The sequence below is a fragment of the Phodopus roborovskii genome, unplaced genomic scaffold (assembly GCF_943737965.1).
Source record: "Phodopus roborovskii unplaced genomic scaffold, PHOROB, whole genome shotgun sequence".
Taxonomy (NCBI): Eukaryota; Metazoa; Chordata; class Mammalia; order Rodentia; family Cricetidae; genus Phodopus; species Phodopus roborovskii.
Genome location: NW_026126613.1, coordinates 6,001,568 through 6,017,736, shown reverse-complemented (window position 1 = coordinate 6,017,736; position 16,169 = coordinate 6,001,568). Strand labels below are relative to the sequence as shown.

The following is a 16,169-nucleotide window of genomic DNA, read 5'->3' as shown; positions in this document are numbered from 1 at the left end:
TCTTCCATGTGGATCTGGGGATTGACCTCAGTTATTCTCCTTTGTAGGGATTGACCTCAGTTATTCTCATTTGTACTGTAAGCACTTTTACTGACCAAGCCACTCTAACTCATCCATGAACATTTATTCAAATTACAACACTTTATTTCTGGAACTGTAGCATCATTATTTGCATTTTTATTAATATTTCTTTAATAGTTGTGAAGTGGTAAGTCACTGTGATCTTAATATGTATTTCCTGATTACTGTTGAGCACACACACACACACACACACATATTCATACATACATACATACATACATACATACATTTAAGCCTCTGAGCATTTGTCTGTTTTCCTTTGGGATTACTGTGAATGTCCATCATGGGCAAATTGAATAACTGCTATAAATATTTAAATTTCTATAAATATGCAACCTGAGTTATAGAGAAACAGAAAACTCTGAACAAGGAACTGTGAGTGGTTATTAAAACAATAATAGAAATTTGGCCAATTCATGAAATTCCAGGACTGGATGGCATCATTGATACACTCCAGCAAACATTTGAAGAAAAGAAATATACAAGTCTTTCTAAAACTTGTTAGTAAATATATGAAATACAGTATGAATTACAAACCAACATGTCAAGCATACCTAAATCCTAGTAACAAATTATTCCCTCAATTTCATTTTCAAGAGCATGTTTTTTAAAGTTTAGTGGAGACTGCTCTTTGAAAAGTTTAAAACATGGATGAAAAAGATTGAGAAAAGCACACATAAATAGAAAGAAAATCTTTATTCATGAACAAACCTCAGTGGCAGAAGCAAATAACTTGGTCTATAATGAAGAAAGCACTTGAATAGAGACTTCAAACCAAAGATATCACATCTAATTTGGGATTTGCATTTTCATGTTTCTCTGTTATTTTATGTTATTATAGTTTTTGTTGTTGTTCTTTGTGATCAGTCCTTTAAAGAATTCAAGTATTTCACCAATCTTTCCAAACCATCAGATTTGTTGTTCTCGCTTGCTTTGTGAAACATTTTCCCCCCTTTTCTTTGTGTTCTAGATTCCATTGTTTATTTTTTCTTATTTTCCTGGTTGTTTAGCTTTGGTCTTCCACATTTCTTTGGTTGGCTCATCATTTTCCAACTCTCTAGATGGCACCTCAATATTTAGTTCTCCATCTTTCTTAGTCCATTAACTATACTTCCAATTTTAAACATCTGTGTCTGTACCTGTCATATGAATTATTTTTGTTTCTTTTTTGACAAAGCAGTATGGGTTTTTGTTCATCAACTTTTCATCTTATGCTGCAATTATTAGTTTATTCTTAATTGTATATATATATATATATACATATTACATACATATATGCTGTATATGTAAATAAAAAATGAAAAGAAAATAATATAAGGAAGTAGAAAGGGACATATTTAAACATAGAAGAGAACCAAAACTTAAAGTCTAAAAGAACAATAGAAAGAATAGTAAATTCCAAAATGTATCTCCTGTATGGTAAGAAGAACCCAAAATTGAGTGGTCAAGTGATAATATTTATTTTTCTGTTATTATTGAAAAGGTCTCATTATTTAGCCATGACAGAAATGTTGATGGTCTCTTCTTATATCCCTGACTGGCCTTGAACTCTATAACAGGTTAGCTTCAAATTCACAGAAAAAAAAAATAGTAACTGTCTGCTTCTGCCTCCTAGACAAGGCTTAGAGAATAATTCTTAAATGTGTTTTCTAGAAAACATTTATAATGTTATTTAAAAAATACATGGCTTGAGGTTTGTTTGTTTCTGTGCTCTCCTTTAGTTGGGTAACAACAGATAAACAGATCTTTCTGTTTTCAGAATTACAAATCAGTAATGTCCTTTTATAGCTCAATAGGTATAGTAATGCAGAACCTGAAATGGAGTACATTGCTGAGCAAGTCTTGTCTGGAGAGGTTGAGAAAGTCATTCAGCACCATCACTATGTCTTCCTATAGCTCTCATTCTTACCATGACCAGTATCAAAATTATGTTTACAGTGCATAATCTCTACTGTGCTGTAAGTAGCCCTGGTTATATGTGTTAGTAGATCTCCCAGTGTACTGAATCAGCTCAGCTTTCAGATATTCAAATAAAAAGCTTTAACACAAAGGTCTGTGAATGCTTAAACAGAGAAATCAAGAACATTGAAATCTGACAGTCTCACTGCAACATCTCTGTACCTTTCACAGAGCTGTAGAGTAAATCTGTTTGTGTATCTTCTGAAACAAAAAAAAAAAATTCATGAACTGATTTAAAAATTTCCCTGCTTTCTAGTTGAACAAAAATGAGTAGTTAACATTGAAAAGGCAGATGTAAATGTGGAACCAAGTCTGTCTGTTTATTTGATAGGTCTTTGCTTTGCTGTATTTTTCTTTCTTTGACTGTATTCCACCTAACATTGACTTTGAGATGGTTATATTGATTGTAAGCACATCTGTCATTATAGAAATAGCATATCAAAAGAAGAACCAGATGTTGATGTTCTAGATTTGTATATATCTTTTAAACAGTCAATGTTTCACCTTACGTGGAACAATCAGGAAAAGTGTAACAATCAGTTATACAACCAAAAACATCCCTTTAGTATTTATTTTGTGGAAACATGTTAGTGATACATTTCTACAATTTTTCCATTTTCATACAGTATTGACAAAAGATATTTGAGTCTCATATATTGAAATATTATGAACATTTAAGAGATTGTTGCATCTCATCTTGTCATTTTTTGACTATAATGGAATTTCCTTCCATCCTACCATTAAATAGAACACAATCCATTTGTAGCTCTACCTTAAGAAAATGCACTATTTCTCTTTGTTTTCTGATTTTTCTAAAATGAACAAGTAAATTCCTCGAGTACTTTTATAGCATCTGTTATAGTGATTGTTTTGGCTACCATGATGTTAATGTGTTATAAGGTAAATTCCTCATGTTTAGTGCCAATTAAACCACTGGATCTATCTAGATGCCGATTTGAGTTTACGACAGTCTGTACTGCATTTTCATTCTTGTATTTGACCATTTACTTTTTTTCTACTTGTTGCTAAATATAATTGTTTCAGTCTTATGCCATGGTGATAGCATATGTGTTCCAGTTTATAGCTGTTGTGTTTAAATATCAAAAAAAAGTGAAAAATATCTTTGTACATTTAAGTCTGGATTATAATAAGCAAAAAGATTGTGTATGTGTATGTTTAATATAACATGACAGGCCTGCCTTTTAAGAAGCAGTTCCATTCCACTTAGGCTTTTTGCTATTTAACTTTTTTTCCAATTGGTTCTATGCGATATATCCCATGTAGAATATTTGTCTTTAAATTCAAGGCCAAAAAAATTCAATGTTTGGGAAACAAGAAAAAAAATGAAAATTAAAAAAATAATGCCAGCTAATTCTGTCCATCACTGTCTGTCAGGTTGTTGCTATATCCCTTCTGTAAATAACTTTTTTTGAGGAGGAAATAATATAAGCTGGAACTGAAAAACAATTCTCATATTTAAATAAATAGAATTTAAGATATACCTATATATAAACTCATAGATTTGTGCTATCAATCCAAGTTCTCTTTGAATATGGTTTTTAATAGGTTAGGGAGAAGGCCTTCCCATTGAAACCTGTCCTGAACATGTCCGTGTACATACTCATTCATGTTTTATCTCTAATTATTAATGTTGCGTGCATTTTGAAGAAGATATTTTGCCTTGATGTTTTGAGTTTCTTTAATACATAAAATATTAATATCTGAGATTAAATCAATAAAAATTAATTATTCATCTTATTTAACTAAGGTATAGAATGAGTTACCCCAAGCAAGTTTTAAAAATTCTTTACATATTCAAAGCAATGATAAAATATTGAGTGCAATGTTTCATCTGAATTATTTATGACAAGGGTAACTGTCATCAAATATTGACCATACAGTCTATCACACAAAAATTCTAATTTTTTTATCTGGATTTAGAATTTGTAAACTATTCCATGCTTCCAATTCATACATGACTTTTTAATTCTTGAAACTTTTTTTTTTACTTCTATGAACAAATATTCAGTGTCTAATTACATCTTCCTGGAGCCACCATATTACAAAGTATAGGCAAATTCTGTGTTTTACCTGATTAACGTTTTGAAGAACACTGCTAACTCTTTGTGGAATAGGCAATGGTTTGAAGTGAGGTATAGACAGATTGTAACCTTGACTGTGTGATATTCTAGCTTTTAGTTCTGGCATTAGGAGCACATTTTCATTACATTCTCCTATATCACATTACTTTGAAGACAGTGGATTTCATGCTTTTTAAATTCCTCTCTTATCAGTACTTGGTAAGAACTAACATTTCATCTTTAAAAGAATGTATCATCCCCCACCTCAAAAAATAAACAAAATCAAAACAAAACAAACTTAGACTGAATTATTAAACAACTTCCCAGATTGACAACATGGCAGGTGCTCAGCCTAAACGTAGATCTATCCTGACTTCGCAGATCACTCTTGCCTTCGATATATGCAAAACATGTGGTTTGGTTATGAATAACCATTGGAATTGTAAATTACTCATTACCCTTCTGCCTAGCATAAGCCATGAACAATTTTATATACATTAAAATTCTATTTCTCAAGTTGATTGCTTTAGTAACTACAATATCAATGTAGTTATTTTAAGCCAATATGTCATCAAATTATAATTTTAGTTATCCTTCTCGGATGTAAAATGTTCTTATCCATTTGTTATTTGAGTTATAATTCCCCATCAATAGAGGAGGTCTTACAATAGCATACTTCTTTTTAAACTTAGTAAGTAGTTTGCTATCCATGGTGCAAGGTGACATTCAGGCATTGAAGTAACTTTGTAGTGTCTGAGTTGCCAGCTTAGAAAGTGATTCATTTAGGGAAGTTTAATTTGGGTATGATTGTGGGAAGTACATGGTGTGGATTTTAAAGGAATGACAGAGAAGTGTTCTTCATCTTTGCAGCACTCATCTCTCAGTGACAGAGTTAGTAGAGAGTTCATGTGTAGGTATGTCCTCTTTTGTTGTATTCACCAAGACGACATTAGGGAAAATACCCTGTGAAGGTCAGACATCTCAATTCCATATGAAGAAAAGGTATTGATACCAAAGAGGAGGAAGGCAGGGACAAGAGTGAGGAAGTGGATGTGGGCCATTCATACTGATTTACTTCCAGTTCATCAAGTAGATGAGAAAGGAGCTTTGTTTTGAAGAAGTAGCATTCTTGAATGTCATGTCTTCCAAAAAAGAAGTACAGAAATATTAACAGAGCAATGCTATTTTGTCCAAATTTTATATAAGAAAAATGCCACATTTTGCATATTTTCATACTTTTATGTTCTTATTTATGTAAATATTGAATTTATTACTTTTTGTAATTTCATATTGAGTACACTTGAAACTGGATAACCTGTGTGTGGGTCTTAGTCCTCAAGAAAACTGTCTTTGACTTCTCAGCAGCCTTTGACTTCTATAATTAGTCATCTAGTGGTGAGATCTTAGGAAATTTCATCAACACAATTGGCATGTCAACTGGTATTGTCATTATGTAGTTCTTGTTCAAGCAACCATGTTGTTGGGATGTCATCAAGTTTGTAGGGTTCCTGTCAAGTCTTGTAGACACTACCTAATAGTGAATATCCTGATCCTCTGGCTCTTACAATCTTTATATTCTTCTGCAGTGATCCTGAATCAGTTACAAGGCTGTGTTGTAGATGTACCAACTAGGGTAGTGTATACTCTCTGCATTTTGACCATCTATGGAGCTCTGCAATAGCCACTGTCTGCTACAAAAAGAAGCTTGGCTTTTGAGGAGTGAGAGTTATAGTTATATTTGTACATAAACATAAGTATTTATATTACAGTTAAATATTATTTTGATTTAGGGAAAGAAGGAATAGTAGGTTCTCCTCTAGGGTCTATGACCACTCCAGCCATAGGAAGTTGGCTTGATTTATAGTATCTATCATGAATTTTCAAGTACTGGGTAGTTTTTTAGTCCAATTAGAGATTTGTTGGCTGCCTTAAGATGTATATGCCACTATTATACCACTATAGATATTTTGCTAATGGAGTCATTGTAAATATAAACAATGTGTTAAAAATTGTGAGGTCTTACTTACTGAAGAAAAATTCAATTCAATATTCCTAACAATAAGCATTATAGTTTTGCATTATTCAGTATTGACAATTCTGGGTTATATAACAACTGAGCATAAAATATTCAGTGAATGTTTGTTGCCTTAAATAGTTATAAAATATGAAGGAAAAGTACTTTTAAACAATGTTAAATCAGGCAAAAATTCTAAAGCCTTCTTATAGTATGTAATAGAAAAAGTAACTATAAATCCCATTGTGAAACAGATCATGACACACATTTATAGAAGTTTCAAAACATTCAGACATCTTAATCCCTCTATCATTATTCTCTTGCTTTCTTTACTAGGTGGTATTTTTGAATATGTGGAGTCTGGCCCAATGGGAGCTGAAGAACTTGCATTCAGATTTGCTGTGAACACAATCAACAGGAACAGAACTCTGCTGCCCAATACCACTTTAACTTATGATACCCAGAAGATCAACCTCTATGACAGCTTTGAAGCATCTAAGAAAGGTAATTAATTACTATATATACTATGGTTTCTAGAAGGCAGATTTCTAGATATGCTTCAGAAAGTTCTTAATTCCCTTCAGTAGTTAATAAATTATTAAGAACATTTATATGGAAGGATTTATCTTTCATATCTGTATGTATTTTATTAGAGAAATATTGATGGAGTTAGCTTTTATAAAATAAATATAGAAAGAAAAACACTTATAAGTGAAATTAAATTTGTGATCTCCATTCATTGTTATTAAAGTTTTTAAAAACTTACTAAAATAAATGATAAAAGATATCTTCCAGGGGACCCAGGTTAAAATATCAGCACCGAAATGGCAATGAACGATTATTTGTAAGTCTAGGTCCAGAGGACCTAACTCCTTGTTCGGGCTTCTCATGATACTGCAAGCAAATGTTATCCAGCTTTACATGTGGAAGAAAGACAATATAAATTAAATAAAATCACTAAAGCAATTTTTAAAAAGGAACCACTAACAAGGCATATATTATGCAAACAGCAGTATCAGTAGTGAGTTTGTTTCATGGGTACATATTTACAAATTGTCACATAGATGATCTTTTCTTATACATATAGATGATATTATAGGATGGCAGGCCCTATGTTTGGCACAATTATAATTTATGTAACAGACATTGTTAGAGTGGACCAACATAATGTTTGTTGTCAACATATACTTTAAAACAATGTTTACCTTTCTATAATGCTCATATTCTTTTACTAGCTACCTTACATTGATAGAAACATAAAATTATTTGTAATTCTAATGTGATGAAATGTTTTTCCAAGCTTATTAATATTAATGACAGTTGATAAGACACAGTGGTGCTCAAGATGAAAGTCTCTTTCTTTTCCCCAGATACTAACTTGTGTTTTTTAAAGCCATATTCTGTTTGCCCTTTGCATTTATATCTTTGTGAATACAAATTAGTTTCCACATTTCAGATCCATGTCATGGTGATAAAAGGTTTAAAAGACTGGAGGGAAAAGGTTAGGCTTGACTGTAAAATGTTCTGTTTGTCACGACAAATGCAAATTAAGTCATTAATTGCAAGAAAAGTATATTTTATTAGTAGTATTGCCCATGATTATTTTCATTATGGAAGGAGAAACTCTGATATTAAAGAAAGCATTCAGACTGAATACTGAATCATCTGGAGTAAGGAAAATGTAGATAAAACATTAGTAGATTTCTTAATAGTAACCTCAAAGGATCAGTGTAAAAATGTAGACTCAAATTTTCCCCACAATAATCAATGTACTACTGGGGAATGTTTGAGCCCAATTCTTAATTGATGAAGTCACTTGGTTTATAAAATGTTATATTTAACAGATTAAACTTCTATTCATGCCCATTTGAAATCTGGCATAGAGCTAGGGAAGCTCAAATTAGTAACTTGCTTTACCAGATTTAAAAGGGTGAATGATCCTTTGCATTTCATTTATTGAACTATTATAGCTTAGATTATAAAGAAATATGTAAAGGAAGAGAGATCCAAAATGGATTTTGAATCTTATAGCATCTCTACAATGTATATGATTATACAGTGCCAATTAATTTTAAAAGAGTAATCAGTTGAGACATTGAAAAGTATAATCATTTTGTCTGTAAATAAACTAGATGTTAAATAATGGGACTTTTTCTGATGCTCCATTTCTTATATATCTCATAGATTATACTACTTTGCTTCATCAATGGATAATTTGATGTTTTATAATTGAATTATTACTTGATTCATACAATATTTTTAGCTTCTTTTAACTAGGTATGTGGTAGGTACAGTTTTACTATTCTTCCTAACTCCTCTGGGGTTCAGAGTCTGGAGAATGACATCAGTACAGTCAGCAAAGGAAAACTTGTTCTCAAAACATAAATAGGTCAAGTAGTGGTGGCACTCCCCTTTGGGAGGCAGAGGCAGGCAGATCTCTGTGAGTTTGGGACCAGCCTGGTCTACAATAGCTAGTTCAAGGATGGGCTCCAAAGTGACACAGGGAAACCCTGCCTCAAAAAAAAAAAAAAATACTAAGTAAAAAGCGATAATAACAAAGACTCTAGTGTTTTTAAAAACATGGGATGATTCCAGCTTTTCTTGGGTTTTGATCTCAAAATACAGGACTTAAAATACAATTTTGAGTGTGAATTCAGAATTCATCTTTCACTGATTTAGAGTTCTTGTCAATATTTGGAAAATAGTAATCAGTATGTTCAAAATCAATTCATTTATATTATATCAAATTCTCAAAGAAAACATAAGTAAGAGGTTTTTACAACTATTTTTTACCTAATTTTAAATGTGTCTGTGCTTAGGAGTTCATTTATCACACATTTTATGCTGAAATTATTCCTTTTACTTTTTTTTCTTTTGCCATTCTCCCTTGACATTATTTATAGAATTATTTGAAGTTTAGTCCTCATGACCAAACTTTCTTTTAATAATCTGAAAATGTTCAGTTACAAGTTTATGAGTTCTCAGCCCTAGACAATGACAATAAGTATTGTCAACTGAGGAAAGCTGAGAACAGGAGAAACATTCTTCCCTGGAGACTACACACCAACTGGCTATCCAAGAAAACATACATAAAAGTAATATTATATAGATCGGGCCAGTTTTATTTATGTATTCTGACACACACACACACACACACACACACACACACACACACACACACACAAATTAAAGTAAAAGGGGCCACAAATCTGAAAGAAAAGGAGAGGAGGGGAACATGGCAAAAGATTTGGAGAGAGGAAAGGGAAGGTAGGGATGATGTCATTATAATATGTAATATGTATAATATATAGAATATGTATATATACATCATTTTAATATGTATATATGTACACATGTATGTGTGAAATTAATGAAATACAGATTTACAGATCTTTACTAGGAAGGAATTTGGGAGATTTGATAGCAGTTTACACCTTCTTTCCCTCTCCTTGGTAATGGATTCCTTTCTCCTCCAGCTTGTGATCAGCTATCACTTGGGGTGGCTGCTATCTTCGGGCCTTCACACAGCTCATCAGCAAATGCGGTGCAGTCCATCTGCAATGCCCTGGGAGTCCCTCACATACAGACCCGCTGGAAGCACCAAGTTTCAGACAACAAGGATTCCTTCTATGTCAGTCTCTACCCAGACTTCTCTTCCCTTAGCCGTGCCATCTTGGATTTGGTGCAGTTTTTCAAGTGGAAAACCGTCACAGTCGTGTATGACGACAGCACTGGTAAGAGCAGGGTCCTCCATGGTTATATTGCACACATTGTTTTCTGGAGTGCATCCCACGTTGTTTCTGTTCTTTTGTGTTTACTTTTATTAGTTTAATTTTGTTGTTGTCTTTTAATTTAGTATTATTATTATCGTCGTTATTGTTGTTATTGTGCTTATATGGAAGAACTAAAAGATATCTGGAATCAAATATCAACACTTATTCCAGAAAAAGAATTTCCAGAGAAAGAATTTTCTTTCTATTTATACAATAAGTGTAAGGAGTTTGAACCATATATTGAAAACTAAGTTATGATGATTATCATGGTATTATTTAAATTAAATTAAATATAACATTTAATGGATTTTAGTAGTTTCAACAGGATAGTTTCATGATACTGTCATGTTATGTACAAATGAAGTACATAGGGAGTAATAAAATCCACATCTTTAAGTAAGTAGTATGCCAAAATTTAAACTTTTGACAATATAAAATGTTGAACAAATGATAGCATTGAAAAATAAAGATTTTTAGGACTGCCTTTGTGTAGACACAATTAGAAACTTAGAAAATAAAATTACAAATAGAATTTAATGAAATACTATCTATGCCACTGTCTGAGAATATTTTAATAAATGTCTCCACAGTGCTCTTCTGTGTTACATTGTTTTAATGACTATTAACAATGGCTTGTTGTTATTTTGAACTATTTAATTTTTTTCACAAAATATAAGAAAGTGAACAGTAAAATGAAACATGTAGTTTTCTGCTGACAGTTATTTTGCAAAGTAAGTGTTATGTTTATCATGATAATTGATTTCATTTCAGGATATTTTTCAGTATTCTAAATACTGCTTTAAATTAGAATGCAAAACATTTTATTTTAGGCCTTTTCACTATGCCTTCAAATTTACATTGAGATTGAAATTCATTTAAATTTAAATTTTCCCCAAAAATGGCAGGAACATGCTTTGTTCCCACTTGCTTTGTATGCTTGCCATGAATAAAACTTTGTGTAGAAATTTATCCACTTTATAATGAAATTATCAATGCAAATGAACAGATAGAAACTCTATTAAGAGAACAAAGAGATCCTAAGTTGAAAAAATAGTGAAAATACTTTTAAATATATCTTCACTGACTTATTTATATTGTTGAAAAATATAAAATATTTCATTAATTTTAGCTCAACATTTATCAATAAAATCTTTAAAATGCAAAAGTAGTTTTACAGGATCGTTTAAGCTTATTGTGGTTTTTTTTCCCCCAAATCATTTCCTTCATATGATTGGTTAAACTCTCCTAGAAGTCTATATATTAATAACTCTCCTGGGTTTGCATTGATGAGGAATGCCAGGGGAATCTTCAGATACAAATTAGTTCACTCATGTTTAAGTCCATAAATAGTTATATGCACATGTATAGAAAGTGAATGATGTTATTTCTATATTTTCTCTTGATAACTTTGAGTATACGTTTCCTAAATTGCATGCATACTTAAGTTTAGATATATAAACATTTACATATATATGGATTTATATTTGCATGCTCTACTTTGTATTAATTACTTTCATATTGTTTGTGATTAGAAAGGAATTGGAAAAATATTACAGTGTGAATATACATGTTTCTTCACTTATGTGTAAATGTTCCACTTGAGGGATGAACAAAGAAATAATAGAATTTGTAATAAGTTAATATCCATAATTGGTAAAGATTCATGAGGAATTAGTGTTCTAACCTATAAATAATTTTCTGAAAATTTCCAACTCCAGTATAAATTTAAACAAACAAATACATATAGTCAATTACATTTACAAAGTTGCAAAGAACTTGACCTCAAATTATGTTTATTAAAATAACATTTTAAATTCCTGTCTTAAGCTTTTCATCTAGGCATGATACTGTCATTTGGTACAATGCAATCATGTGTATGGGTAATACTACCACTAGTTTGAGGTTAGTCTGTGCTACATAGCAAATTCAAGGATAGCCTTTAATAAAGAGTAAAATCTTGTCTCAAACTTTACCATTCTCCACTAAAAGAACATGCTTCATCACCTAGTTATCATGAAAGTTTCATAGGTATTTCAGAAGCATTTGCTTTAATAAATAACATATAAATTTATAGAGTAAGTTTGTCTTCAAAGCTGCAAGATAAAATATTATGGATTTTCTATTATATGCAAAATTTATTTGAACACATATTGGTTAGGCACCTGTTGCTTAACAATGGAAATTATGAGTGTGATTCTATGCTAGTCGACAGGATAAAGATTCTACCCTCTTTCTCCTATGTTACTTTATAAACATTTGTTTATTCAAATTTTTGTATTATTTTTAATTAGCTAATTACATTGGTAACAGTTATTTTTACCTTTTTGAAGTTTATGTTTTTCCTTTTGAAGAACTTTGTTTCATTGTTTTACATACTATAAATGATTTATGGGTAAACAGTAAAATCTTTCTGAAACGCCTTCCTTAAGTATATATAATGTTGTTGCATATAATTTGATGCTGCAAATTACTACTTATAGAAATGAAAAAAATTAAACTGTCATAATAGAGTAGAATACAATTTGAAGTAGTGGAAGAAATGCAATTATAATCAGACTGTTGACCGAAAGTGGCCTTTATAATCATACTCGTCAGAATAAATAATATTGACATTATTGTGGATTGATGTATCAATTACTTACTGAAGGATAGACATGTGCTGCTTTTATTTATATGTGCCCTTTTCTAGGACTATTTATTGCATATGCTGTCTGGTATGCTTCGATTTCCTAGTTTTTGGATGTCCACCACCAATGTAATAAGCCAATAAAACCAAATTAATAAATCCAGGTTTAATAAACAAAGCAAAGTAATCCTGGGTGACCATCAGGAGGGTGGGAGAGGAATCGTATAATTTGGCCAGGTCTTATGTAGCCTATAGGTGTGGTCCTGAGCAGCAATGAGGAGGATCTAACTCTTGCCAGGCTTTCTGAGGGGTCAGAGTCTTGGGGAGGCAGGGGAGGCTTCTACCTAATTACCCCCAACTCTTTGAAAATATGGGTTGAGCATCCGTCAGAAGTGTAAAAGGACTTTCTTAACTCACCTGGTCCCTCATCTATTGAGCCCCAAATAAGCACACAGAGTCTTTTATTGATTATAAACTGTTTGGCCAATGGCTCAGTCTCCTTTTTGGCTAACTCTCTTAATTCTCCTAGTCTCCTAGCCCAGCCTATACTTCCTGACTAGATACTGGTTAATAGGTGTTTTAGTCATCAACCAATAAGAAGTACATGTAAACAGAAGGACATCCCCCATCATCCCAGCCTCGTTGGGTATATGGATGCCAGGAGATTGGGTGGGGCATCTACGATAACACTATCACCTTTTTATATTCATTTCTACTTTATTGTATCATCCAGCAAATACCTGATAATTTTATCCAGTTCTTGCCCCCATATGCCAAACAGCTAGATGGTAGATTAAATGTATTTCTGGACTAGGAGAACTTCCTAAAATGATGTTAGCAGGGACTATTTATTTTTTATGATAATTAGCACTTGTTGTCTTGGATGAATGCTTTTAAACACCATGAAAGTCTGTTATAGCTCTGAATTGTGTCCAAAAATGATGGAAATGAATTGGCTTTAGAAACAAAGCTGTGTTTCTGTCAGTCATTTTTGGAACATATGATTCATTTTAAATATAAACTAAAAAAGAAATTGGATAGCTGTCAGCTTGTAAGCAATTCCAGGATAAGTTGTGAATATTTGCTTTAAAATTCCTATGTTTCATCTTTGTTTATAGATCAGCAGTCCATTAACAAAAACTCTGGGCTGGTAAGCAGAAGCCTAGGATTCTATCCCAGGCTTGCTGCTAAATTACTGGAAAACATTGGGAAAAAAGTAAGAGGCTAGAAATGACTACAGATGAGCTATCATGCATTTGATATTATGTAAATTCTGTCATAAATTATTTTCCTCAGTCTTCAAAAACAATTCTCTGAGTCCCAAAGGAAACAGGTTATCATTTCATCTGGCCAACTTCCTAGCTGGGCCTCCTGTCTAGCAGCAGCCTTACAAACAAATATCTCCCTCAAACCTTCCTTAACTTGGGGCCCACAATCAAGTTCCAGTTGCCATTTCTGGACTGCTCTTATCTCTCTAATCTACCGTCTTGCATGTTGTGCTACTTTTAGGTCAAAAGAGACATCATCTTTCCTAGTGTTTGTTACTAATCTTAGGTGGACTAATTGAATTACCCATTTCAGTTTCAATCTAATCCCATTTTTGTTGATAATTTAGTCTCAACACTTCACTTACAGTATTTTTAATAATGAAATTCTGGTTGATTCCATCCTTACCCTTACTAACTTTTTGGCTCTAAAATGCAGCCAAAACTTTTAAGGAAGTTCTGTAGGTAATCTGAGTTCTCTCCTGACATTAGAATTTGAATACTCAACTTCTGTCAGTTGACAATGGAACCAGTAAACTTCTTTCAGCTTCTAAACACTTTATTCTGTTCATATGGAAAGCACTAAGTCCAGCCAACTCCTGACCATGGGTTCACATACCTGGGTATGCACATTTTTCAGTCTGACAATCTGGCTTTATTGCCCTCAAAGAAAGGTCCCTCTTTTGATGCCACTGAGAAATGGAGCTAAAGCACATGAATCTATGAACAGAGGCTAGTGTGGGTGCTATGATCTTTGGAGTCATAAAATTCTACATTTAGATAATGGTAAGTGACTTGCTCTCAAAAATCATCTATGGATTTCTAAGTTGAAGATCATGTGTACTCCATAGGGGTGTTGACACAATTCATGAATATGTAATAGCCTCACTGAGCACACATGGTAGATACTATAAACATGTACTAACTGAGAAGCTTTGTGTTACTGTGTGAAGAAGAAAATGTTACTGCTACCATTTTTCTATAGGAAGTCTATATTGCAGTAATTTGCCGAGTTACAGAAGAATATAGATCTTTGTTTTAGACCTAATCAGTCAATTCCAGAACTCAGAGCCTACTCTGTTGAAAAATGTTACAATATGGGATTTGAATTTACTTTTGTTTACTTTTTAAATTCATTTGTCATTATTTTTAACAAGGTTATGGTGTGATCAGAACCATCCATGGCAACGATTTTCTAGTTGCATTGTGGAGAATACTGAATTATATATGGGAATAGGTTGAAAACAAATAAAATAATTTCAGATTGGGAAAAGGACAGTGTTTCATTTAAAACAGAATTTATAGTCAGGCAACAGAGAAGAGATGTCTAATACTTAAAGCCCAAAAATCTAGAATTAGTAAGAAGACTAGGTAAGAAGGGATGGAGAAGCATTAGAGCAATCAAAATGTCTGGTCAGAACAGTATAAAATTAGATTAATGGAAAATGAAGCCAGAAAAGGAGACTAAAGAGGTCCTCAGGACTCTTAAAACTTGTTTGTTTTTGTATGAAGTGACTTCCCACATCATAAATAAATCCTATATCATATCTTTTTTAAATTTACATTTGAAATAAGCTTGTTTTACATGTCAATCCAAGTTCCCTCGCCTACTGTCCTAGTCCCTTTTCCTCCCACCAATCCTCACCCCATCCCCTTTCTGCTACCCAGGGAGGATGAGTCCTTCCATGGGGGAGTCTTCAAAGTCTGTCATATCATTTGAAGCAGGGACCAGACCCTCTCCCATGTGTCTAGGCTGAGGGAGTATCCCTTTATGTGGAATGGGCTCCCAATGTCCATTCATATACTAGGGATAAATACCTATCCACTACCAGAGGCCCCATAGACTTATCAGTCCTTCCTACTAACATCACATTCATGGAATGAGTCAATCCTATCAAAAAGATAGAATTTCTGTGAGTATAAAGAATCCCCATTAGCATGTACCCTACTTTTCATATGGATGTCTTTGTAGTCATGGGAAAATAAGAACAATAACTATTCAAAGAGAGGTGGATTCACAGTTTATGCTGGTGAGTGTGCATGCATGGGAATGGATTTGATGACAATGACTAAAGAGAGGAATATAAACTTGTGTAGTCAGGGGTTGAAAGTCAATCCCTATTTTAGGATTTCAAATACTTAACAATGTAAGCTTTAATTAATTTGTATGATATAATCATCAGGGAGAAAGAAAGAAGCCTATGAGTTGTTTTTTTTTTTTTTTTTTTTTTAGGAAAAGTCAATGTTTTATTGCTGGAGTATATTTGTCCCCTGTGTATAGATATATCTGAAGGTATTTTAAGATAGGTTGACAAAATGAAAGTCAATTAATAAAGGGGAATGATTTTTGTTTTATCTAAAATCGACATA

At 32.5% G+C, this 16,169-nt stretch overlaps 1 protein-coding gene across 1 annotated transcript in view; it reads left to right on the top strand.

The window, feature by feature from the left end:
- The window catches only part of Grik2 (glutamate ionotropic receptor kainate type subunit 2), a 628,441-nt gene that overhangs the window by 205,987 nt on the left and 406,285 nt on the right, over positions 1-16,169 (top strand). Inside the window, exons 3-4 of the mRNA XM_051206151.1 lie at positions 6,472-6,639; positions 9,612-9,869. Coding sequence (XP_051062108.1) covers positions 6,472-6,639; positions 9,612-9,869 — 426 coding nt within the window. The remainder of the gene's footprint in view (positions 1-6,471; positions 6,640-9,611; positions 9,870-16,169) is intronic.